Source organism: Triplophysa dalaica, chromosome 23 (genome assembly GCF_015846415.1).
Source record: "Triplophysa dalaica isolate WHDGS20190420 chromosome 23, ASM1584641v1, whole genome shotgun sequence".
Lineage (NCBI taxonomy): Eukaryota > Metazoa > Chordata > Actinopteri > Cypriniformes > Nemacheilidae > Triplophysa > Triplophysa dalaica.
Genome location: NC_079564.1, coordinates 20,000,253 through 20,028,069, shown reverse-complemented (window position 1 = coordinate 20,028,069; position 27,817 = coordinate 20,000,253). Strand labels below are relative to the sequence as shown.

General features: G+C 40.2%; 2 protein-coding genes across 6 annotated transcripts in view; one reads left to right on the top strand and one right to left on the bottom strand.

Moving 5' to 3' along the window:
* The first annotated feature begins 117 nt into the window (after positions 1 to 117).
* Positions 118 to 2,877, top strand: pigm (phosphatidylinositol glycan anchor biosynthesis, class M). Its single transcript, XM_056737809.1, has 5 exons — positions 118 to 270; positions 415 to 932; positions 1,014 to 1,272; positions 1,393 to 1,494; positions 1,569 to 2,877. The coding sequence occupies exons 1-5, from the start codon at positions 118 to 120 to the stop codon at positions 1,731 to 1,733; spliced, it is 1,197 nt and encodes a 398-aa protein (XP_056593787.1). The 3' UTR covers positions 1,734 to 2,877.
* Positions 2,878 to 2,997: 120 nt separating this feature from the next.
* ahrra (aryl-hydrocarbon receptor repressor a) overlaps positions 2,998 to 27,817 on the bottom strand; it is a 46,081-nt gene continuing 21,261 nt past the window's right edge. For all 5 annotated transcript variants that reach the window (XM_056737807.1, XM_056737805.1, XM_056737804.1 and 2 more), the window contains exons 4-9: positions 14,159 to 14,259; positions 6,532 to 6,621; positions 5,677 to 5,806; positions 5,454 to 5,587; positions 4,804 to 4,991; positions 2,998 to 4,724 (exon numbers count right to left, since the gene is read on the bottom strand). In XM_056737807.1, the coding sequence (XP_056593785.1) occupies positions 3,797 to 4,724; positions 4,804 to 4,991; positions 5,454 to 5,587; positions 5,677 to 5,806; positions 6,532 to 6,621; positions 14,159 to 14,259 (1,571 nt within the window). In that variant the 3' untranslated portion in view covers positions 2,998 to 3,796. The remainder of the gene's footprint in view (positions 4,725 to 4,803; positions 4,992 to 5,453; positions 5,588 to 5,676; positions 5,807 to 6,531; positions 6,622 to 14,158; positions 14,260 to 27,817) is intronic.

Sequence of the window (27,817 nt, the reverse complement as noted above, 5' to 3'; positions counted from 1 at the left end):
CTGACGTTTGTTTGTGTTCAGGGGAGTCACGTGATGATGGAATATGGCGGAAGCGCTAGTGAAAGAGTGCCTGTGTTTGAACGCTGTCGTGTTCTTCTGTCGCTCCAATAGTTTGTGATGGATGTTCAGGCCTGTGTGGTGTTCAGCGCCGGGGTTCTGATCCGGTTAATGTTGTTGTGTTTCGGTGTTTATCAGGATCAGAATCTGCAGGTGAAATACACTGACGTGGACTATCACGTGTTCACTGATGCCTCGAAATTCATCACACAGGTGAGAACTTGACTTGCACAGCTTAGGTGTTTGAACGCAGTTTTGTTTTTCATAGTCACGTTTGAGGAGGAGTGAGGAAGGTTTTTACTGCATGTCATTCAATCAACCTCGATGTCACATTAGCACTTAATTCTTTTTGTTCAGGGTCACAGTCCGTACAACAGATCCACGTTCCGCTACACGCCGCTGCTGGCCCTCATTCTGACCCCAAACATCCTCGTGACCTCTTACTTCGGGAAGATTCTGTTCGTGGGCTGTGATGTTCTGTGTGGACTGCTCATCTTCAGACTGTCGTCTCTTCGTGGGGTGTCCCGGAGCTCCGCGTGGGTTTACTGCGGCCTGTGGCTGTTTAACCCGCTCCCGATCGGTGTGTCCACGCGTGGAAACGCAGAATCTCTGCTGGCGGTTCTGGTACTGTCCACGCTCTTGTGTCTGGAGTGTAAGAGACTGCCGTCCGCAGCTCTTCTGTTCGGATTATCCGTCCATATGAAGATCTACCCGGTCACGTACGCGCTCCCCATCGCTCTTTCTCTGTGGAAACCCGCGTCCCGGCGCCGCGGCGTCATGCATAACGTTCTCGCGTGCTTCAGCGGTGATTTGCTCCTGTTTGCTGCCGTTTCCGGATCGTTGTTCTTCGCTCTGAGTGTGACTTTCTACATCATGTAAGAGACGCTCAAGCCCAGTCAAACACACTGTAAGAAACCCGTTAACATTCATTCACTCTCCACACTTTCTCTTTGCAGTTACGGTTGGGATTTCGTGCACGAGTCGTATCTGTACCACGTGACCCGCAGAGACACACGTCATAACTTCTCTCCGTATTTCTACATGTTGTACGTGACGTCAGAGCGCAGCTGGAGCGGCGGTCTCGCGCTGCTCTGTTTCCTGCCGCAGCTGCTGCTGCTGCTCGTTTCGTCGCTGATGTTTCACTCGGATCTTCCCTTCTGCTGTTTCCTTCACACCGCCGTGTTTGTCAGCTTCAACAAAGTGTGCACATCCCAGGTAAGGTTAGGCGTGACGTCAGCAGCCGGAGGAGGCTAGTTCTGTCCATTGATGCCGATATGTGTCTTTGAGTGATTGTGGAGGATGGTGTTCAGTTTGTCTCTGGATTTCTCTCCTCAGTATTTTCTCTGGTATCTGTGTTTGCTGCCGCTGGTCTTGCCACGTTTGACCTTCAGTGTGAGACGAGGCGTCGGGCTTCTGCTCTTGTGGTTTGTGGGACAGGTGAGCGCCTTGATGTCTTTCTCTCCAGTTCTGTCTCTCTGGACTGAGATGTTTGTGTGTGTGTGTGTGTTTAGGCTCTGTGGTTGGCTCCAGCATATTATTTGGAGTTCGAGGGCTGGAATGCTTTCGCTCTCGTTTGGATCGCCGGTCTGATGTTTCTCCTCATCAACTCTCTCATTCTGGCTCAGATCGTCTCCCATTACAGACCCGTAGATGTGCAGCAAAAGAAAATCCACTGAAAGTGTCAGAAATTGTGATTGTGTGTGTTTCACGTCTGATGAATGACACGCGTGTCGTGAAGTGTACAGCGAGGGCACACATGTTCTGGTGGATTGTGTAGATACCTCAGAGGAGCAGCAGATGTCGCTCTCAGTTAAAGTTGAGCTCTGTCTCAATGATCATCATCACATGTTGTTTGGTGAATGATTGTTTCAGGGGTGATTATGAATGTCAGTTTATTTTATAATATATATATTTTACATCATTATACATGTTTTATATAATTCTGTTATATCAAATTATTCTGTGCTCTATTAAAGCTGTAACCTTTAAAGATGAGGTAACACACACGGTTTCTGCCAATTTCATATTAATCCTGAGTGTCTATACAGTAGTATTGCATATGTCATATTTTGGAAGATTATTTCGTTTGATCACATTTATAAAAGACAGATACAGCTGTAGGATTATTTCTGGAAAAAGAGGAAATCTTGGTGGTGTGCGGAGGGGACTACAGCATGAGCACACAACCCATCATGGCATTATCACTGCATAACTGATTCACTATAAGTTGGTGTGTTTCCAATATGCACGCACACGCTGACTTAGTTTGACCTACCGCTTGTCCGTCACGTCCAGTTTCAAACCATCTCCAAATCCAGCATACAAAAACAGCTCAACTTCTGTCAGTCCAGTGAAGCCACATTGATGTCACCCCCACTCTTACCTTTGTCATCATCCCTTCTTAGAAACCTCAAACTGAAGATTGATTGACGCACTGCTGTCATAAATCATTATTCTCAGTTTGCCATTGTGAGACGTCTTTGATCAAGAAGTGATTTATGTTTATTTGGAGAGATATGTGAAGTTAAGGATTGCAGCGTATGGTGGTTTGTGTTTGTGCAGACATTTATACTTGTGCTCTTGGCAGACACTTACAGTACATTATACTAGATTAATAGTTGAACGAGTTGCATCAACTCCTACACACTCGAGTGACTTTATTTCTGCACTATTATCTGTGTAGATGCAGTGTGTTTATGGACATTTCAAGTAGGATGAAACAAATCTTTGACATCAGAATCATAAAACAAGGATTAAGTGGACTGTTGTTTGTTATGTACAAGAATGATTTATTTTTAATAAATATGACAGAAAAACACATTTGATTGCTGCTTTTACTTTGGTTAAAACATTCTTCTATCATCTGTTTATAATTATGTCACCTTAAAAGTCCTTCCTGAAATAGTGCAAAGCCCTTTATATATTTGCTATATATATATATATATATATATATATATATATATATATAATACAAAATGTTGAACTGTTTAAAAAAACTGTGTCTGCAAACGAGGTGAGACGGAATGCTGTGAAGGTCAATATGACATTGAGTCTCGGAAGGCGTTTAATTTCCATTTGTTCTAGAAGTGAAAGTTATTGGCATACTTGTTGTTATTTAAACAGTAGTTTACTTAAAAACAAAGGACATGTTTGTCATCCTTGTTTATGCTTAAACATATCTCATGTATTGACATTAGGTTATGAGTGATGGAATCTTCGTTTGCATAGTAAAAGTCAACATAATAGTTTTCACTTTTTGGCTACATTATAATTAAATGAGAACATTTGTTTCCACACATGGGCAAACAATTTTAACTACACAAAACATATTCTCATAATAAATCCTTCAGTTTTAACACCTTCAAATGCTGTTTAAACAAGTGTTTATCAAATGAAAGTCATACACAGATTATCACAACCCCGAATCTTCAAACAAATCTTTTTGTCGTAAACGTAAATGTGAATGTTTGTACTTCAGGTGAATGTGAAATTGTATTTATATAATCATTTGCATTTGTTAGTTTATTTTTATCTGTGCGATTACCTGCTCATGTGTTACGTTCATGAATAGTTAGACACTGCTAAAAAGCATAAAAAACATGATCAAAGTTCAAAAACCCAATCAAAACCTTTACAGAAAACCTGGAGAGCACGTCTAAACATTCAGAGAACTTTGTAAAAGTTGAAAGACATTCTTGGGGTCTGTCAGAAATCCGAAATATTACTAGAGAGAAAAGTTTCACTGCATGAACACATACGGCTGGATCTTCTGCTGGCCGGCGTTCATCACAGAGTTGGTGTGCGCGGTCGCCTGCTCGTGCCAGGGCGGAGAATCCATGCGCTCTTGTTTGATGCAGTGAAGCCCTTTAGGCTCATAGTCTGTCTTGTATTGAGGCTGCACGTAGTGTTTGTAGTCCTGGTAAGCGTCGGCCGCGCCACAGTGCGACTCTGGAGCATTGATTCTCTGAGGGCTCCAATCGGCTGCTTCTTTGTTCAGGACGCACCTGAGAGGTCGAGCCGTTCCCTCGTAAGTGCTGGCACAGTGGCTGCTGTACATGTGGCCGTGACTTGCCTTCGACCTTTGACAGGGTGAATACTGCTCTGAGTATCCACTCTCTGCTTTCATCTGCGTAGCGGCGTAGACGTTCATGTTGCGCTCATGATCTGCCCACGGGTGTATGTAGTATTCGCAGCCGTTTTCAGTGTCGGAGTCCTGCTCCACCTTTATGGGCAGCTCGCTCATGACGAGCGGGTCGTAGCCCTCGACTTGACCTTGGTAACAGAAGTTGTTACTCTTGATGTAATCTTCGGCCTCGCCGCGCTGTGAGCCACCGCTGAAGCACCTCTGTGGAAGGAACGCATCAGCCCTGTTACCGGGAGACGATCGATAGGGTTTTCCATAGTGTCCGTGTTTGCTCGGCCGGCCTCCGGGCAGCGGACGGACCCCGTGATTGGAGCCTCTCAAGGGCCACGTGCCCTCAAGGTTTGTAAACTTCTGCTGGCTCGGTGCAGACTTGCAGAAGTCCAAGGGCTCATCCTGACTGTACTGAACTTCACTCCTGTACTTGAGGTTGTCTTTGGAGAGCGGCGTCCAGGACTCGTGTGGCCGTACGGGACCAATGGGCTCCGTTACGTTACTCGGCACTGAATGTCGTCTGAGATGGTCACTACAGGAGAAAAACAGATGATGTGAGCGTCTGTCATATCTGATCCACACAAACAGATCAGACTGAGCAAAAACCTCACGTGTGATCTAACGGCGTGAGAACAGCTGGGTTCTTGTGTTTGCTCTTCATCTTCATCTCATTGATGGAGGGCAGAAGCAGAGGAACGGCGACACAGAACAGGGCTAACTGAGGCGGCAGAACCCCTCCTGACGGCGTCTTTTTCCTCTGACCGTGAAGAAACTTCAGTCGGCCCTGAAACTGCATCGTCTACAAACACACAAGATCTTCACGAATACATATTTCACAATATTTTTATTTGCTTGTCATTCATTCGTAAAAACTCTTTGTAAAAATTTCCCTGTTGAAAGAAAACAGCATGTGCTGGTCAGGTAGGTTTTAAAGCATGGAAGCTGGTTTGTGCTGGTTTAAGCTAGTCCATGTGCTCAGGACCAGCACACGCTGTCTACCATGCTCTTCAACAGGGATGTGATGAAAAGATTTCGGGAGCAGGTGTCAAATCAAAACAAACCAATGATGGGACTCTTCTGAACATTGAAAATATCTGTTGTCAAAAATCTCCAAACTCAGAAGTCTGTGGTTCAAAATCCCTCTATGGGAGACCTCATGAAGGTCTAGAATGTTCAATAAGAATCAAAGGAATATTTGTACTTTGACCAGATCTGTGTAAACTCACATTTGCTCAACTGTGATGGTGGCCTACAGACTTACCCGAAATCCAGACGTGCTGTCCAGTAAACAGCGAACCCTGAGGATGAAACATCGATTTAAAAAGCAATAGAACTCGGGAGGAATGCCAGCGCTCTCTTCAGACAGAAACAATCTGCTCACCACAACATCTTCACCTACAAAACAGACACGAGCGATGGATCTGAGTGAAATATTGTTCTACAAGAGCCGTTGAAAGGTGACTTGTGACTTGTTTAAGTGGCACCTGTGCTAGAGGAGGAACGCTGTTCAGGTGTTTGCGGTGGAGGGTTCATGGACCAATGCAGCTGTCGTCTGAACTCCGGTCTGTCATCCACGTGAATGTAGTCAAAGATGTTCTGATGCAGCACATCTGTCTGAGGACAAACACATCACATTCCATGATCATTTCAACAGCACGACCTCTGACCTGTGATCTCCTGCTGTAGTGTGTGGTACACAGATATATGAGTGTTTCATTTCTTCTGCACCCAATCTTGGGATGTCAGTTAAAGTGATTTCTAGAGAGCTTTTCACATTGTTTCATTGTTGCAAAGCAGCTTTACAAGAAAAACAAAAATACAGAACAGGATAAGGTAACATGATAGCTGAGGTTAGTTATACTTGACCTGATAAACAATGAAATGACTCTAGATTCATCTGGAAGGGTCCGCGAGACCTTGTGTTCATCACCCACCACCCAACAGACCAGTGAGCTCACAATGAAATATTTATTTTACAACAAAGAAATCTAAAATATTAAGCCTGGTTTATAGTTTGCATGTAGGAGCCACATGAAGCTTTCTAAACATTTGTCTTGTAAATTAGCAGTCAGAGTTCCCAGGAGATGGAATGACGGCGTCAGATCCGTCTGTTAAACACTCGTGAAACATTGACGCACGGCACAGAAACATTTTCTTCTGATGATATTCTTTAAATGACACGTAAGTTTACAACAGCAGCCTGTCATCCTGATGCTCAACACAACTAAACACCACATGTTAGATGATGGACAGTGTGTGTGAGAGCAGTATCACTGTAAGAGTGACAGTACATGTATGACATTAGCACTGAGACGACATCAGCAGCGCTTTCATCTCACCTGGTGGAAGCCGAGATAATCCACTATTGTAGAGGACGTGTAAAACACCATCCCATCACTGCTCACAACCAGCGTGAAACCTGCTAAAGACTGACACACACACATACACACACATCTTACTTTATGATGAAGACATCAAGAGCATGTGATACAATTAACTGCTGCTTAGTTACTGTGAGCTGTGTTCACTGCATCTACTGCATTCACTGGACTGATGACATTCTAGTTTACGGAGTTCATCTCTCTCTCTCTCTCTGTCTCTCTCTGTCTGTAACTCTACTGACTTGATGGGATTTCCTTTTTTCCTGGAATATTTTCTGAAGTCTGTGATTTTTCAAGTCATGCAATGAGAGAACAATGTGTCTCTCTCTATGAAAGACTTCTGAAATACTTCACAGTGACTGATGAGAACTGATTGTGAACTTCATCTTTTGTTTGCACTACTGTTCTGGACCACACACGCACACACACACTCGCACGCACACGCACACACACACACACACTCGCACGCACTCGCACACGCACACACACACACACACACACACACACACACACACACACACACAGTACACACACACACACACACACTCACACGCACACGCACGCACTCGCACACACACACACACACACACACACACACACACACACACACACACACACACAGTACACACACACTTGCACTATACTCACAATCACTGTACTCACACACACACACACACACACACACACACACTGTACACACACACACACTGTACACACACACACAGATTGTACATACACACACTGTATTCACACACACTGTACACACACTGTACACACACAGACTGTTCGCACACTGTATTCACACACACTGAACACACAGACAGACTGTACACACACTGTACACACACAGACTGTTCACACACACTGTACACACACACTGTACACACACTGTACACACACAGACTGTTCACACACACTGTACACACACACTGTACACACACTGTACACACACTGTACACACACAGACTGTACACACACTGTACACACAGACTGTACACACACTGTACACACACACACTGTACACACACAGACTGTTCACACACTGTATTCACACACACTGTATTCACACACACAGACTGTACACACACTGTACACACACAGACTGTACACACACTGTATTCACACACACTGTATTCACACACACAGACTGTACACACACTGTACACACACAGACTGTACACACACTGTACACACACAGACTGTACACACACTGTACACACACAGACTGTTCACACACTGTATTCACACACACTGTATTCACACACACAGACTGTACACACACTGTACACACACAGACTGTACACACACTGTACACACACAGACTGTACACACACTGTACACACACAGACTGTTCACACACTGTATTCACACACACTGTATTCACACACACAGACTGTACACACACTGTACACACACAGACTGTACACACACTGTATTCACACACACTGTATATACACACACAGACTGTACACACACTGTACACACACAGACTGTACACACACTGTACACACACAGATTGTACACACACTGTACACACACAGACTGTTCGCACACTGTATTCACACACACTGAACACACACAGACTGTACACACACTGTACACACACAGACTGTACACACACTGTACACACACAGACTGTACACACACTGTACACACACAGATTGTTCGCACACTGTATTCACACACACAGACTGTACACACACTGTACACACACAGACTGTTCACACAGACTGTTCACACACACTGTACACACACTGTACACACACAGACTGTACACACACTGTATTCACACACACTGAACACACACAGACTGTACACACACTGTACACACACTGTATACACACAGACTGTTCACACACTGTACACACACAAACTGTACACACACATACTGTTCACACACACTGTACACACACAGACTGTACACACACTGTACACACACACAGACTGTACACACACTGTACACACACAGACTGTACACACACTGTACACACACAGACTGTACACACACTGTACACACACAGACTGTTCACACACACTGTACACACACTGTATTCACACACACTGTATTCACACACACTGAACACACACAGACTGTACACACACTGTACACACACTGTACACACACAGACTGTACACACACAGACTGTACACACACAGACTGTACACACACAGACTGTACACACACTGTACACACACAGACTGTACACACACTGTACACACACCGACTGTACACACACAGACTGTACACACACTGTACACACACAGACTGTACACACACTGTACACACACAGACTGTTCACACACACTGTACACACACAGACTGTACACACACTGTATTCACACACACTGTATTCACACACACAGACTGTACACACACTGTACACACACAGATTGTACACACACTGTACACACACAGACTGTACACACACTGTACACACACAGACTGTACACACACTGTACACACACAGACTGTTCACACACACTGTACACACACAGACTGTACACACACTGTATTCACACACACTGTATTCACACACACAGACTGTACACACACTGTACACACACAGATTGTACACACACTGAACACACACAGACTGTACACACACTGTACACACACAGACTGTACACACACAGACTGCACACACACTGTACACACACAGACTGTACACACACTGTACACACACAGACTGTTCGCACACTGTATTCACACACACTGAACACACACAGACTGTACACACACTGTACACACACAGACTGTGCACACACACTGTACACACACAGACTATACACACTGTATTCACACACACTGTATTCACACACAATGTATTCACACACAGACTGTTCACACACTGTACACACACAGACTGTACACATACTGTATTCACACACACTGTGTTCACACACACTGTATTCACACACACACACACACACACACACACACACTGTGTTCACACACACTGTATTCACACACACTGTATTCACACACACTGTACACACACAGACTGTTCACACACTGTACACACACAGACTGTTCACACACTGTACACACACAGTATTCACAGACTGTTCACACACTGTACACACACAGACTGTTCACACACTGTACACACACAGTATTCACAGACTGTACACCGGTTCCTGATTGCATCGCTGCCGGCGGATAGTTTGTATCCTCTGACACTTGCTTCACCTCACATTTGTTCTTGGTCTTAATATTAGTTTATTTGACTATCGTTACCTATCACTGTCGTTGCTGAATTATTTATAACTTTATTTTCTAAATCTATATTAATTGAAACGTAACGCCGCTAGCATAGAATTAGCTTGTTCGCTTGCCTTCTGTTTATACTGTGGAATATCATCTCCCACTATTTGTCTTGTGTGCTAACTGTTTCTCTTTTTAAGTGTATATACTAAGACTCATCAAGCAACCTTGCTAAGTTAGGATTGCACTTCATACCCGGTGAGTTATGGCTTCTATTCCTATTGTTGTTACTTGCACCTCATGTCATATGTTTAGTTTAGCCTTCTCTGTCAGCGGCGAGGGTTTTACAAGGAATAAATGCAGGGAAGTAGTTAGGCTGACGGAGAAGATCTTACAATTAGAGTCTCGCATCCAATCTTTATTTGAGGATAGTAAGAGTGTTAGGACCGTAGAAAACACTTCGGATGCGAGCAATGTTAACGCACACAGCTCGGTTCCGGTTGAAAATCCCCTGCAGCAGGGAAGCTTTGTGACCGTGAGACCGCTGAAGGCTGACTTAATAATGCTAAAGGCTGATAATGCATAAACCTCTTGAAAGTAATTTAATAAAGGTTAAACAAATCAAACATGAACAAAATACAGATAATCAACTGTTACGACTTGGATTGCTCAATATTAGATCTCTCTCAAATAAAGCACATTTTGTTAACGATTTGATAACCGATCATAAAATAGACATGCTTTGTTTGACAGAAACATGGCTAAAGCCAGATGATTTTATTACTCTAAATGAATCCGTTCCCCATGATTATTACTATAAACACGAGCCTCGTCTGAAAGGTAGAGGGGGAGGTGTCGCTGCACTTTACAAGAATTCTTTTATCACCTCTCTGAAGTCTAATTTTAAAATTATTTTGAAGTCATAGTACTTCACGTATCAACACCTAATACTAAGGACAAAACATTTTTTAAATTTATTCTAGCTATTGTATATAGGCCTCCAGGGCACCACACAGATTTTATTAAAGATTTTGGTGGGTTCTTATCAGAACTAGTATTGGCCGCAGATAGAGTCCTTGTCGTCGGTGACTTTATCATCCATGTAGATAATGATACAGATGCCTTGGGAATGGCTTTCAAAGACACTCTTAACTCCATGGGCGTTAGTCAACATGTGTCAGGACCCACTCACCTTCGTAATCATACTTTAGATTTAATACTATCTTACGTTATAAATGTGGACGATGTTAAAATCGTTCAGCAGAGTGAAGACATTTCGGATCATTATCTGATATTATGTTTGCTTCACTGGCCTACGGCTGCAAATCAATCTCCTTGTTTCAAATATGGTAGAACGATTACTTTAACTATCAAAGATGCGTTTCTCGACAATCTGCCTGAATTGTTTCAATTCTCTAGCATGAGTAAAAAGCTTGAAGATCTTGACAATACTTTTAAAAATTTTAACTCCACCTTCTCGGAAACATTAGACACAGTTGCTCCTCTGCATTTATAGAAGATTAAAAATTGCAGCCCAACACCAAGACCCTATACCTACAAAACTACTGAAAGAAATGTGTAATAATTCTCCATAAAAAGGAAGGAAGGAGTCGGGAACCGGAAGACATTCAAAACATTTAATAAAGTAATATAACAGCTGGCGGCCCCTCACGGACGACCGCCGGCGAACAAAACATAAATATAAATACCAATACAAACATAACACAAGTTCGGGCCCGGTCCTCTCTCTTCGACGGTCCGGTCGCTCGTTCCTTTTATATGCTCCCATGTGCCTAAAGAATTTAAGGTGGCTGTTATAAGGCCCCTTGTCAAAAAACCCAAACTCGACCCTAGAGATCTAGGGAATTACAGGCCTATATCGAATTTACCTTTTATATCTAAAGTTCTTGAAAAAGTAGTTTCAACTCAATTATGCTCCTTCCTCCAAAGGAATGACATTAATGATGAATTCCAGTCTCGATTTCGAGCATGTCACAGTACAGAGACCGCTTTAATCAGAGTTACAAATGATCTGCTTTTAGCGTCTGACCGTGGCTGTATTTCGTTATTGGTGCTGCTAGACCTCAGTGCTGCATTTGACACCATTGACCACAGCATACTCCTACACAGACTCAAAAAGTACGTCGGCATTAATGGAATAGCATTGAAATGCTTTAAGTCTTATTTATCTGACCGTTTTCAATTTGTAGCAATAAACAATGAGGTGTCCCGCAAATCACAAGTCCAGTACGGTGTACCACAGGGCTCAGTCTTAGGGCCTCTGCTCTTCGCATTATACATGCTACCTCTAGGAGATATAATAAAGCGACAGGGAATTAGCTTTCACTGTTATGCTGATGATACTCAACTTTATATTTCCTCAAAGCCTCATGAAACTCAGCAGTTCCAGCGAATAAAGAAATGCATAGTTGATTTAAAAAACTGCATGAGTAACAATTTTTTACTACTGAATTCGGACAAAACAGAAGTGTTACTTACTGGACCGAACACCGTCATGCGTAACAACCAAGAATACTGCTTAATTATTGACGGATGCTCCATAAAATCCTCGTCGTCAGCTAAGAAGCTTGGTGTTGTGTTCGATAGTAATCTGATATTTGAGAGCCATGTCGCCAACACCTGTAAAATTGCATTTTTCCATTTTAAGAATATATCTAAACTACGTCATATGCTATCACTGTCAGATGCAGAGAAGTTCATTCATGCATTCATGACATCAAGACTAGATTACTGTAATGCACTTTTAGGTTGTTGCCCTGCAGGCCTATTACAAAAACTCCAACTGGTTCAAAACGTGACAGCTAGAGTTCCTACATATACAAAAAAGTATGAGCATATAACCCCGGTTCTGTCAACTTTGCACAGGTTACCAATAAGCATCGCATTAACTTAAAGATCTTGCTTATTACCTATAAAGCCCTACATGGTCTAGCGCCGCAGTATTTGAGCGAACTTCTATTGTGTCCTGTCAGTTGGTAATACCTAGAATTTCAGAATCAAGTGCAGGTGGTAGATCCGTTTCTTATCTAGCGCCTAAACTTTGGAATATTCTTCCCTGCACTGTCCAGGAGGCAGACACACTCTGTCAGTTTAAATCTAGACTAAAGACGCATCTTTTTAATCTTGCATACACTAAACTTCCATAATATTAATCCTCAGAGGATTTAGGCTGCATTATTTAGATCAACCGGAACCAGGAACACATCCAACAACAAATGATGTACTTGTTCCATCAAAGAGTTCAGAACAGTACTCTACTCTCAGCCAGTCTTGTCTCTTTGTTCCAAGGTTACCGCAGGATGCAGTTCATGTCCAGACCTGATGGCAGAGCTGAGAATAGGAAGCAGTGACTTGACAAGAGCTGAGATGATAGAGCTGGATAAAGGACGCGGCAACTTGACACGATTTTTCTACAACACTTCAAGTGTTATTAGATTGTTAATGATAATCTTAAATCTATAATTTACCTTTAATCGTAAATTTATTTATTTTGTTATTTAGCCTTGTTGTGCAAGCACTGTTGAGCTTGTGCAGAGGCAGCAGCTTCTGCCAGAGGGGAACTGGAATCCCCTGGTTGGGCCTGGGTTCTCCTGAGTTTTTTTTTCTTGATTGAAGTTTTGGGTTCCTCACCACCATTTGCACTATTTGGGGCTGCTTTAGATTTCAGAAGTTTAACATAATTAATATTGTTTATAGGAATTAATAGTCCGTTTAATATTTGACGTGTGGTTCTCTCGCTTTTATCTCAAATGTGTGCTTTCACTGTGCGTGTGTGCGACTGTGTTTGCTGTGTGCGTCGATGTGTGTAAGTACATATGCATATTGTGTGTGTGGAGCATTTGTATGTCTGTCTTTTGTTGTTTTCACCTTTTTCTTGTTTTTACAGGTGTACGACTTTAGTTGTTTTTCTTGTATTCAATGTGTCTCATGTACAGCTGCTTTGTAACATTGAAAATTGTATAAAGCGCTATATAAATAAAGTTAAGTCGAGTAGAGTTGTGTACACACTGTACACACTGTACACACTCACACTGTACACACTCACACTGTACTCACACACACTGTACTCACACACACACAGTGTATAGACACACACACACACACACACACACACACACACACTGTAGACACACACACAGCACACACATACTCACACTGTACTCACGCACGCGTGCGTGCACACACACACTAACATACTGTACATGCACGCACTGTACACGCACACACGCACTCACACACTCACACCTATTCACGCACGCACTCACCCACGCACATGCACACACACACACACAAACTGTACTCTCTCTCAGACACACACACACACATTAAACACATACACTGTACACACTTTTCACACACCTCAAGCAGCAGCTGGTTTTCAGGGACACATTGTGATGTTGTTGTGGTATTTTCTTTCCTGCTGGTTTGTTTCTGCAGAAGTGTTTCCTGGGCAGTTGTAGCTACAAGAGAGAATAGAGAATAGACCTCATGAGTCACATGCATTCTAATCCATAACACTGATAAACATGAAGACGGACTGGAGAAGAAACATGGGTCCATAAGAAAATGGTTCTTTAGATGATAAAGAAGTTAGTTTAAAGTTTCTGTTGAGAGGTCAGTTCAATTCTAGTTTATTTATCTAGCTCTTTTGCCAGTTTTTCTCCCTGCAAAGTCCACTGATGAAATTTAACTAAAATAAATGCTATATTGGGATATTCAATAGTTATTCAATGGAAGTATATTTAATTTAGGTGTTGTATTCTTTTAAATATTGTTATCAGGGCTGGGAGCCTAAAATGACAATATACCAGAATAATTTGCACTAATACCAAAACATGCAGATTTGTTGTTGTTGTTGTTAAAGTATGTTGTTAAACACAAGTCATTTATATTCACGGATTATACAAATCCAAAAATAGGTTGTCTATCTATGGCATCGCAGTGAACAACCTTTTGTAACATCTTTATTTCAAGTGTGTGTTGTGACAGCGTGTGGGTTTATGATCTTGACTCTTAATATCATGATGTAGAGTATTGTGATTGAAAACAAATAGATTTACTGAAGGAATGAGTGATAAATGCAGATCAGAACTGATTCTGAATAATGACACCAATATCCACCTACAGCTGCTGTACAACCTTCATGTACTGATGACAGACATTACACAGACATTCAAATCATATCAATGACATCTCCTAGACATCACTGACTAGAAATGACGAGCAAATGGAAACTTTTTGTGTGTCTCGGATGTTTCTCCTGAGAAAGACTCACAAGTGTCACAAACTGAGCTCAGATTTGTCTCATGCAAACAAAACAAAATCTACACCCTTGAATGATTTGTCTTCACTTCAATCTGACACACGCTAAAGGGAGAGAGAGATGTCAAACGATGAGAAACTGCCCTGACCTGATGTTTCCAATATATCTACAGAACATTATATTGTTATATCTCTTTATACTGATAATGAAATTAATATTTTGCTTTTGTTTAAATGTCTGTGAGAATTTAGGTTTGCCTGTGTCCAACACATTGTATTCCATACTGTTTTATGCATTATACCCTGCTTATTATGCGTCTCACATTCCCTACCACCCCATGATCCCATGCAAAATGATTAAACTCAAAGTTCAGTGCCAAGCCAGATATTGTCTTTCACAGAATTTGCTTTTCAAGGACTACAGAGAACGGCTGGATCGGACATTCCCGGGTACATGATGTCACTATTCCGAGTGCTTTTAATAACCTCCGCTCAAAGGAATACAACAAAAAATGGGCGAGGTCTTCCTTAGAGAAGAGGAAGAGGGGCTGGAGTAGTGTTTGATTATCAGAGATTGTAAACATTTGACTGAGCTACGCGCTAAACTAATTTCAATTTCATCACAGTGCTACAGCTGGTCATAAAAATTCAGCGACACACATTCCAAGATAACCAACACTCAAACAACAGCTTCATGACTTTAACATCGGCTGTGAAAGCTGTTCTGTGTGATACACTGATATTGTGTGTTTGCGCACAGTTTTCTGCAGTCTCTTAGTCAATCTGCTTGTTTCATTATCCAACTCGGGTCCAATATTAAAAGACCAAACAAACGCTTCTGTTATTAGTGTTCATTTGTGTTCATTTGTGTATTACACTTCCATGGATCCGCATGTTTTTAACTGATGAAGTGAAGTTGACACAATTGTTACTGTTCATTGCTCAAAGCCAAAGTTTATGAATATACGTGAGAGGGGCACCGGCCAATCACAACTGCATGAAGAAAGCTCATCAAAAACATCATCAAAGCCTCCTATAAACTATACTCTATTTCTGTTATTATTAACTACTTTAATAATGTTTTCGTACTTGCACTATTTGCAAATGCTTTAGAGAGAGAGAGAATAAAACACACTTATTGAAATTGAGAGAGAGAGAGAGAGACAGAGAGAGAGAGAGACAAAGAGAATTTTTTTTTATTTTGACAATCCTTTTTATTAAAAAAATTCAAACTTCATTCCAATATCTTGGCAATAAAAACATTTACAAAACAAGTCATGCTTTTCAATCTAACATTAAGAGGAAAAAAAAATAGGAATAATAATTCACATCAACACCTCCGAAATAACCAGTTCATCATCAACTAATGAACACAGCACATTATCACAGCACCACTCAATTTCAAAAATATTCAATTTACTCATTAGTTTATAAAAATTAAACTCAATTACAAGTCGTGATTTTACCATTTTTTTAAAAGCTGTTATAAGTTCTTGTTCACCTTTCTGTTCAATTTTATCTCTCCTAGTTATATAAATTGCTAATTTTGCGATACCAACGATAAAATTAAGCAATTGATATTTGTATTTTTTCTTAATAGTATACATACAACCAAGAATAAAATCCTGCTTTGTAAAACATACCTCAAAAGATTCAAAAAGAATCTCTAGAAGGCTAAACAAAACAGAAAGTCTGTTACAAAACATAAAACAATGGAACACAGTCTCCCTTTCTATACAAAAAGGACAATTTTCACATACATTTGGGTTCAACATTGCCACAAAAGAATTAACTGCTATGGCCCCATGGAGTATCCTCCATTGGAGATCACCAACTCTTTTAGGTAAGGGAGGCTTATACAGAATCCTCCACACTGGTTTTGTTGTTTCAGTAATCTCCAATGTGTCTCTCCATACAGCATCACTTCTATTCCTTAACCATTTCATATTTGTCAATTTCACAATACTTCTGTACAATAATTTCCTTTAACTTCAAAAAAGTCAATTTGACCATCAAGTTCCTTCTTCAACAAGGGATTAATGTCATTAAATGAAATAAGATCAGGTACAATACTTATATCTGGAAAGAAATCTTCACAATCTGGAAATATACATTTCTTATTGTACTCGTCAAGTAAAATTAATTCTTGTACATTCAAAGCCCCCTGCAGTTTATCTAAAAAACGTTTAATGTATCGTGCAGACTTTACCTTTAAAAAGGCTGAAACTGCTTCTACATCTTTAAAATCAGAACCTGCATTTTTAATGATGTGTTTGAATTGTAGAGATCCACTTCTATACAACACATCTTTATGACCTGGTATTTAGTCACCAGATACATCAAGACGTGCTCCACACACAATGGGCTCTTCCAGTAGCCAGTACAGGGACATTAATGGTTCCATCCATTGAGGCTAAAACAGACTCCATATTTTAAAAAGACTTCGATAGAAAGCAGGAACTCCTCTAAAATCAAATTTTTTAGAGTCCTTTAAAAACAAAACAGTGTCCAGGCCAAGTCCACTTATTCGGCGTAAAATACATTTAGCCACTGGTCTCCATACCAGTCTTTCAGATCCCAGCATAAATTTCTGCAAAAACTGAAGACGATAAACAGCACATCTACTTGCCAAATGCACTAGACCTTGGCCTCCATCCTCTTTAGGCAGGAACAAAACACTTTGTAAACCAATGCAAATTGTCCCAAAAAATGTTCACAATTTCTGCTTAGATTTTTATTAAGAGACCAACAGGAAGGTCAACACATGCCACAGGGAAAAAGCCGCAAGATTGTTAATAATGAGCGTGCGTCCTTTAAATGACAACTGAGGAAGCAGCCATTTCCATTTTTCAAACGTCCTGTTACTTTATCTGCCATTCCCTCCCAGTTCTTCTGCATGAAAGATTCAGAACCTAAAAAAATGCCAAGCTATTTTAACGCATCTTTTTGCCATATTAATCCTCCAGGTAGAATGGGATTTCCTCCTTCCCATTTCCCAATCAATAAGGCATCACTTTTCCCCCAATTAACAATTGCTGATGAAATATCTTTAAAATCATTAACAATTTGTTGTACAATTTGAACATCCTCATTATCATTTGTAAAAACAATAACATCATCAGCATATGCAGATAAATAAAAAGCATTATTACACTGTGGCAATGTTAGACCCTTTAACTTGTTTCGAAAACTAAAAAGCAGTGGTTCTATTGCCAGCACATATAACAGCCCAGACATGGCACAACCTTGTCTAATGCCTCTCTGCACTTTAAAGGGCGCACACAAACTACCATTCATTTTAATCACACTCTCAATATCACAATACATTGTTTGGTTTATATCAATAAAACTAGAATTAAAACCAAAAGCTTGAAAAGTATGCCACAAGTAAAGGTGTTCGACCCGATCGAATGACTTCTCTTGGTCTAGAGAAATAAGGCCAGTATTTAAACCAAACAGCTTTGATTAGTGTTACATTATCAAAAATCAATCTATTTGGTACACAGTATGTTTGATCGTAGTGTATCACCTTCCCTATTATTGTACTCAATCTTATAGCCAAAGTTTTGGACAGGATTTTGTACTCTGAGCACAAGAGAGAAACAGGTCTCCAATTCTTTATATTTTGAAGATCACCTTTTTTTCGCAATAGAGTGTTAACTGCCCTCTACAACTGAGTGGAAGAAAACCATTAATAATGCTTTCATCAAATACTGATACGAGATCTTCTCTTAAGATGGGCCAGAAAGTTTTATAAAATTCAATGGGTAACCCATCAATCCCAGGGGATTTCCCATTCTCCATACTCATCATTGCGGTGTAAAGCTCTTGTTCTGTGAGTGGTTGTTGCAAACTTTCATTGCTCTCTTTGTCAAGTTTTGGCAGACCTTCAAAAAAACTACTAGTGGTCATCTTTTCATTTATCAAATCAGCTATATATCATTTTTTATAAAACTGTACAGCAACTTCTCTTATGTCCGCAGTTTTATTTAATTCCTCTCCTGTATCAGAGACCAAGGAATGAATTATTCTACTTTGACTATTTTTTTTCCACATACTGAAGAAAAATTTGGAAGGCGCATCCATTTGTGTGACTCTCTGGAAACGTGAGCGAACCAGCGCTCCCTGTGCCTTAATGTCCATCAGGTTACCCAATAAAGTTTTCTTTGATGTCAAAGCTTCAATTTGTTCTTTTATACCCGTTGATGCAGACAAACTGTACAAATCGATTATCTCAGTCTCTAAAATCTTCAGTGATCGAGTTAATTCTCTTGTAACATTAAGAGTATATTGCTGGCAAAAACTTTTGATTTGTATTTTTCCGCAATCCCACCACTGCTGTAAAGAGCTATATAAATACTTTTGTTGTTTAAAAACCTCCAAGAAAAAATTAAAAGAATCTTTAAAGTGTTTATCATCAAGCAAGGATGTATTAAGATGCCAATAGGCACTGCTTGATTTCACATTACTAACTAATACAGAACAAAGAACCGCACTGTGGTCTGAGAAACCTACAGGAATAATTTGACAAGATTTAAAAATATTGAACTGGTGCTTAAAGCTGTAAAACCGATCAAGACGTGCCAAAGACAATGAATTATCTTTACAATGAACCCATGTATATTGTCTTAATTGTTTATGCATATTTCTCCAAATATCACAGAGATCAAAAATTTGAACAAGTTGATTAACTTTAAAAACAAAACTCTTTCCGCTCCACTATTAGGAGCATAAATATTTAAAAAAAACATAATTTTTTCAAATTTAACAGTAACTTTAAAAAAACGACATTGTTCAATTTCTACAGATTCATAAGATACTGGAGTCACATTTTTAGAAAATAAAATTGCAACACCTCCACTAATAGAGGATTTATGACTAAGAAAAAGTTTACCTCCCCTCTCTCTTTTCCAGTCTACCTCATTTCTTTGATCACTATGCGTTTCTTGTATAAACATGACATCAACAGACTGCTGTATAAACTCATACAACATAATCCTTTTACGAACTTCTCTAGCTCCATTTAAATTTAAAGTTCCAATTTTTAGTTGACTCATAGTTTTATTAAAGTTCAACACGAAACAAAGATGGGAAAAAACAGAGATTGTGCATATGGTAAAAAAAAACTAAAATAAGGATTTAAACCATCTCATCTTTCTTCTCATCTCTATGAATTTGTTTTTTTAACTTGTTTACAAATTTCCGTTAACGGTACACCTCGAGATCTGAGAAAGCCCCTTCTTTCATCAAATATCTTGTGTCCTTCACGAACTGTGCACGGTTAGGAAAATAATCCTCAATCTGCACACCTTTTAGCCCTTTAGTTTCCTGCAGAAAAGCACGAATGTCTTCGGCTTTATACAAAACATTTATGGTTTCATTTTGAGAACAAGCAGAAAACTCTGAACACACAGAAACGCTAGAATCAGAATCATCGTCATCCGAAGCTATGATTTCCTCTTCAGCGTCACCTTTTTTGACTTGTTTACTGGTTTTATCGTTTCGATTTTTTTTTCTTTTAATTGGAGTTTTGAAAGCTGATTCAATTTCAATTTCCATTTCCAATTCACAGTCATTAAATCTCAAGTCTTCCTTTACAGTGTCTCTATCTCGTTCTACAAAAGCAGAAAATACTGTCTTGCTCAACCCAACCGCGCTCTCTACCGCCACAGACTCTTCCACAACCCCTCCATCATCCACAGGAGAACCAGACCCTGGTGTCCCCGCGCTGTTCACCCCCGCGAGCGGCTCGTCTGGTGGCGCGTTACTCGCAGCTACACGGCTTTCGGCCTCCAGCGACGCGACCGCGGGTACAGCAGTTTCAGTCACAGCACTCGCGCTCCCCGCTTGATCTGCTTTAATCTGTTCTGCGTTCTTATTCACTTTATCAGGGCAGTTACGACTAAGACTAGTGCGAGATGGTGGTCTAGTGGGTTAAACCACTGAACTGGTAAATCAAAAGGTTGCTGGTTTGATCCCAGCAGCCACCACCAGTGTGTCCTTGAGCAAGACACTTTACTCCATGTTGCTCCAGGGGGATTGTCCCTGTAATAAGTGCACTGTAAGTCGCTTTGGATAAAAGCGTCTGCCAAATGACTAAATTATTATTATTAAATTATAGATGCCCAATTTTCCCACAACCGAAACATTTGATCATGGTATCAGATGATGCGAAGACAACATAATCAAAGGAATCTATTTTAAAGTCAAGTTCATCCTCGCCATCCTTCAGAATCATAAACACCTGTCTCCTAAAAGACACAAGATGTTTAACTAAAGGTGATTTACATCAAAGCGGAATTTTTTTGATGGGGGAAACTATCTTTGCATATCTTGACAATTCCTGCACGATTATCTCGTCTTTCACAAAAGGAGGGACGTTTGAAATCATTATTTTCTTGGCGGGAGTACTCAGAGGAAACACCGGCGTGAGTGAACCTTTAATTACGACACCATTTTGTACGATTTCGTTCGCCTTCTCAATAGTTCTAAAAAAAACACAAACGCATTGTTCATTTGCGGGGCGGACACGATGTTTTCATGACCCACAACATCTCCTACAGCCAAACAAACATCTTCCATGTTAGCATTTGAATCAATTTTTACTCCATGACCGTGAGTTCAATTTTCAAAAGCCATCGTGTTTGGAGTCGCCATGCTTCCCAGCAAAAATGCTGGAATCAGACTATCCTCACAAAAAAAAACTAAATACCTCAAATAAAGAAAAACACAAATATAACACTTACAAGAAAAAAAGTTTGAAAAAAGCACTCTTACCAGCCACAGACGGCTCGCACGCACACTCACCACGCTCCGCCCACTCACTCCCAGCATGCACGAGAGAGAGAGAGAGAGAGAGAGAGAGAGAGAGACACAGAGAGAGAGACACAGAGAGAGAGACACAGAGAGAGAGAGAGAGAGAGAGAGAGAGAGAGAGAGAGAGAGAGAGAAAGAGATAGAGACAGAGAGACAGAGAGAGAGACAGAGAGAGAGAGAGAGACAGAGAGAGAGAGAGACAGAGAGAGAGAGAGAGAGAGAGAGAGACGGAGATAGAGAGAGAGAGAGACAGAGAGAGAGAGAGAGAGAGAGAGAGACAGAGAGAGAGAGAGAGAGAGAGAGACACAGAGAGAGAGACACAGAGAGAGAGACACAGAGAGAGAGAGAGAGAGAGAGAGAGAGAGAGAGAGAGAGAGAGAGAGAGAGAGAGAGAAAGAGATAGAGACAGAGAGAGAGACAGAGAGAGAGAGAGAGACAGAGAGAGAGAGAGACAGAGAGAGAGAGAGAGAGAGAGAGAGACGGAGATAGAGAGAGAGAGAGACAGAGAGAGAGAGAGAGAGAGAGAGAGACAGAGAGAGAGAGAGAGAGAGAGAGAGACACAGAGAGAGAGAGAGAGAGAGACTTTGACTTTTTAAAAGCTTTATTAAGCATTATAAAAAACAATTAAACACAAAAAAACATATATTGGTAATCTATATATTACCAATTAAACACCAAATTCCCTGAATCACAGACATTCACCAATGCTCTATCAACACCCCATTTCCATTCAAAATAGATGACATTATTAATGTGTTGATAATAAGTATATTCAATCACCACTCTTGATTCCACTAAAGACTTAAACAGAGTTACTAAATTCACATCTTGACCGGCATTTTTACACTGATGCGATTTTAAAATAACAAGTTTAGCTTGTCCTATTAAAAAGTTGGCAAGTGTACACTGTTGCTGCAAAGACCTCTTATATTTGCAGCCAAAAATAAAAAAACTATTGGTAAATGTAAACCCCAATCTTAGGACAATTTTCTCTAGTATTTCAAATAGTGACTTAAGTCTAAGACACTCACAAAACATATGAAACACATTGTCAAGAGCATTACAAAAAGGACAATCTGGCAAAACAGTCTCATTAATCTTAGATACAAACGAGTTTGTGGCTATAATGCAATGTAGTATCCTCCACTGAATATCGCCACATCTCTTAGAGATAGGAGGCTTGTACAAAGACCTCCATGATGGATAAATCTCATCTGAGATAGAAAACCGAGACCTCCATTTTGTATCTGGTCTTTGTTTCAGTTGTCCCATATGCAGAGATTTTACACACATATGATATATATTTTTTTTCCCAATACAAAGAAAATCTAGTGCACCGTTAACTTTCAGCAATTTTGTTTGCCAGCTTTCATCAGATTCCCAATCCCTAAGAACCACCTTGACCTCAGGAAAAGTCAGAGAGCTAACACCATTCAGAAGAGTATTGTGAATGAAGGAAAGAAAATTCTGAGGGAAAGATTCCTTGAGATTCCTTACTAGTCCCTCCACAATTCTTACTGATTTTATCCCAACTTGATCAGCAATTGCCTTTGCAGTTCTCCATTGGCCATTCTCTAAATCAATCAAGTCTAGGACTTTTGTTAATCCAGAATTCAAAAACTGAATGACTAAATATGATGACGCATTATCTGATACCTGAAACAGGGGATTAAAAAAGATAGGTTCTAAAACACCATAATGTTCATCTTCGTGTCTCAATATTTTAAAACAACTCCAAGATTTGAACACTTCTAAATAAAAACTGGAAGTTAAATAATGTACTTTCTCCCCCCAAGTCTTCTGCATTAAGAACAACTGTTTTTCAAGACCAATTCCTCCAAAATTCTTGATTATATGTAGTCCAAACACAACCCAAGGTACAGAATCTGAACTATATAATAGTTTTTGTAGGGATTGTAACCTCATTGCCATGACTTTTGATTCCAAATGTATTATCCCCTGCCCCCCTTCTGCTACAGGAAGATAAAGAACACCTGGAGGGAGCCAATGACAGCCATCCCAAAAAAATTGTACAAATGCTTTTTGAACACTAGAAACTAATTCCTTGGGGGGATCTAGTACGGTGAATTTGTGCCATAACATTGAAGCTGCTAGATTATTGATAACCAAACATCTCCCTCTAAAGGAGAGATGTGGTAGAATCCATCTCCACTTCTGAATTCTAAGAATTACCTTGTCTCCTAACCCTTCCCAGTTCTTTTCGGTATAATTTTTTGTCCCAAAAAATAAGCCAAGGATTTTAAAACCATCTCTGGCCCATTTGCATTGCTTCGGCAGCCTAGGAGGTCCAGTATCTAGCCAGTCACCCAACAGAAAAGACCCACATTTCTCCCAATTAACACGTGCAGATGATGCTTGTTGATATTTGTTTAAGGAAGAAATACATTTTGTAACATCTTCAGTGTCTTTTATAGCTATAGTTACATCATCAGCATACGCTGTAAGTTTGACTGATACTTCACTGGGCCCCCCTGGGATATTAAGACCACTTAGCTCCCTCCTAAGTGAGACCAGTAAAGGTTCAATCGAAATTGCATAAAGAAGGCCAGAAAGAGGACATCCCTGCCTTATACCCCTGGTTACAGAGAAGGGCCTAGTTAACGACCCATTTATCTTCAGCATACTATAAATGTCGTTGTATAATAATTTAATGAGGGATACAAAATATGGACCGAAACCAAAGGCTTCCAGAGTTTTAAATAAATATTGGTGATCAACCCTGTCGAACGCTTTTTCCTGATCTAATGAAAAAAAACCAATATCCAAATTGTGCAGTTTTGCCACTGTAATCATATCCCTCATCAAGAACAGGTTATTAAATATTGTCCTTTTGGGAACACAAAATGTTTGGTCCTTATGAATGACAGATGCCATATGTTTCTTAAGCCTGTTGGTTAAGGACTTAGATAAAATCTTAAAATCAACACATATCAGTGATACTGGACGCCAGTTCTTCAGAGACCCAAGGTCCCCCTTCTTTGGAATCAATGTTAAAATTGCTCTTCGACAACTCAGAGGAAGGGCCCCTTGATTAATACATTCCAGAAAAACTTCATATAAGTCTTGCCCCAGTAGATTCCAAAATGATTTGAAAAATTCTGCGGAAAGCCCATCCAATCCAGGTGACTTCCCAGAACACATTTCTTGAACAGCTTGTGAAATCTCTCCAAAAGTCAAAGGCTCATCCAACTCATTTTGCTCTTCTTCCTTTAATTTGGATAGGTCACATAGAAGTTCGTCAGTTGTGGTGTCATCACACAATTCCGAACTGTATAAATCCTCGTAAAAGGAGAGTGCGTAAGATAGGATTTCCTGTTGATCTGTTATCACACTGCCTCCTGGTATTTTCAACTGATGAAAATTCTTTTGTTCTCTTGGCTTTTTTTCAAGACCAAAGAAGAATGATGTAGGAGCATCCATCTCATTGAGCTGTGCAAATCTAGTCCTTAGAAGGGCTGTTCTTCCACGTTCCTCTAATAAATTCTTTAACAGGAGTTTATCATTTGCTATTGAGTCAATCAAAGTTGAGTTATTGCTGGTACAGTCACTGCTTTGTCCAAGGATATCTTGTTCAAGGGATTTCATCCTTGCTTTGAGCATTCCTGCACTATGTGCAGTGTACTGCTGGCAAAACGACTTGATTTGTGTTTTACCAACATCCCACCATTGACTCAGTAACTGAAAATTACATCTCTCCTCTCTCCAAGCTTTCCAGAAAAGATTAAAGGAGTGAATGAAATTACAGTCCTGCAATAATCTATTATTAAACCGCCAATGTGATTTATAGGATTTAGAAAGAGAAATAGAGACTACAATAGACACATAGTGATGATCTGACAGAAAAGATGGTGAAATCGAACTCTTAAAAAACCTACCCCTACTAGCCTTTTCGACATAAAAGCGATCAAGTCTAGCTCCTGACAGATTATTGGCATTAGCTTTTAACCATGTATATTGTTTGACTCCAGGGAATTCTTCCCTCCACACATCAACTAAACTTTGTTCATTAATTAATTTCTTTAAAGTCCCAGCAGAAGAAGGGTGGGGTTCATCATGATTTCTATCCAAATAAGAGTTAACAGTGCAATTAAAATCTCCGCCTAGTACGACAACATTTCCCTGAGGACACTGTAATAAAGCATCAGAAAGTGTTTTAAAAAATGAGATGCGTTCTTTTCCAACATTTGGTGCGTACACATTAACAAAAGAAAAATGTGTATTGCCAAAAACAATATCAGCTCTCAAAATCCTACCAGGTATTACTTCAACCACATCTGGTTGCATACTAGCACCTGGAGAAAAAAGAATGGCAACACCTGCACTAAGATTTGTACCATGACTTAATTCAATAATGCCTTTCCAATCTACATACCACTGTGCTTGATTTTGCTGATCTGTATGTGTTTCTTGCAAAAAAATTACATCTGCCTTTTTTAGCCTCAGATAATCAAATAAAGCAACTCTTTTCCTTGTGCATCTACATCCATTAACATTAAAGGTCCCAATGTTTAAGGTTGCCATGACAAAAGGTAAAAGAATGCAAAAAAAATAGTACATCACTTTAGTATACATGACTTTATGACTTTATTTCTTATGACGTGTGTCTTAATCCTTTTCTAATAACACTGACATGTTTCCTTAATCTATATCTTTCAGGCTGAGCAAGCTCATCCATAGAAGCTTTTTTTAAAGCCCTAGTGGAAGAATCAACAAACAGTTGTAAATCAGGGAAATACTTCTCAAGATTTGGTCTTCGCTGATTAAAAGTATCATCGAGAAAATCATTGATCTGTTTTACTGTATAATAAGGTGGTTTCATTTCAGAGCTCCTTTTTTTTCCTGCAGTACTTTCTTGGGAACTGACATCAGTGAAATAATCGCCAACATCATATTCCTCACTGTCCGAATTCATATCTACAGACTGAGCCTCACCTCCCTCAAATAGCTGATCCACATCAACCTGTTCCAGGCCAACCGATGCATTCGAGTCCCGAGACTCTCCGACTCCCACTATCCCGTCGGGCTCCGTGGTGCGCTCTTCGCTGTTTCCAGCAGCAGTGGTCTCAGACACACCGCTAACATTAGCGCATTCATTAGTGTTCAGTGAACACTCTTCCGCATTCTCAGTATTACTGATCAATGCATCTTCTTTCAGATTGTCATCAGTTTTATCACTGCCCTCTTGGTTATCATTTTCAGTGGCCGGTGCTACCTGCTCCGAAGGTGTTTTAGGCTCGGTCTCAGTATTATTTTGTTTAGTCGGCTTATTTTTATTGCAATTCAATTTTGTATGTCCAAAGACCCCACAAGAGAAGCATTTCATTGATTCAGTACTGATAAAAATTGTGTAATCTTTACCTTCCATCGTCAATTTTGCAGATAAATCTAAATATTGCATGTCAGCATTCAAAATAATAGAAGTTTGGCGTCTAAAGGACATAATACGTTTTAAATCTGGATTTTTAACACCAAGAGGGATCATTTTGATCGGCATCATAATTTTACCATAACGGCTAAGCAATCGCTCGAGGGAATCATTTGAAATAAACGGGGGCACATTGGAAAGAGTTACCCTCTTTGAAGGGCTTGACAGCGGCAAAACAGGCAAAAAAATATCCCCAACAGATAAGCCAACTTCCACTAAATGGTTAACCATGGAGTCTTCTTTCACAAACACAACGACAGCTTTGTTCATTCTAGATGCAGACAGAATGTTCCGAGCACCTATTTCGCTACTAATAGCAGCCAAACAGTCCTCGACAGTGATTTTTTCATCCGATAAACATTTAAAACCATGCCGGGCTGTTAAAGTCGCGAACCCATCAGAGTCTACCGGCATTTTCGCGAACCCCAACTAACTACGAGTGGAAAAAAAAACTACTCTACGCTAAATTTTCAAAATAATAGAAAAAGAAAGAG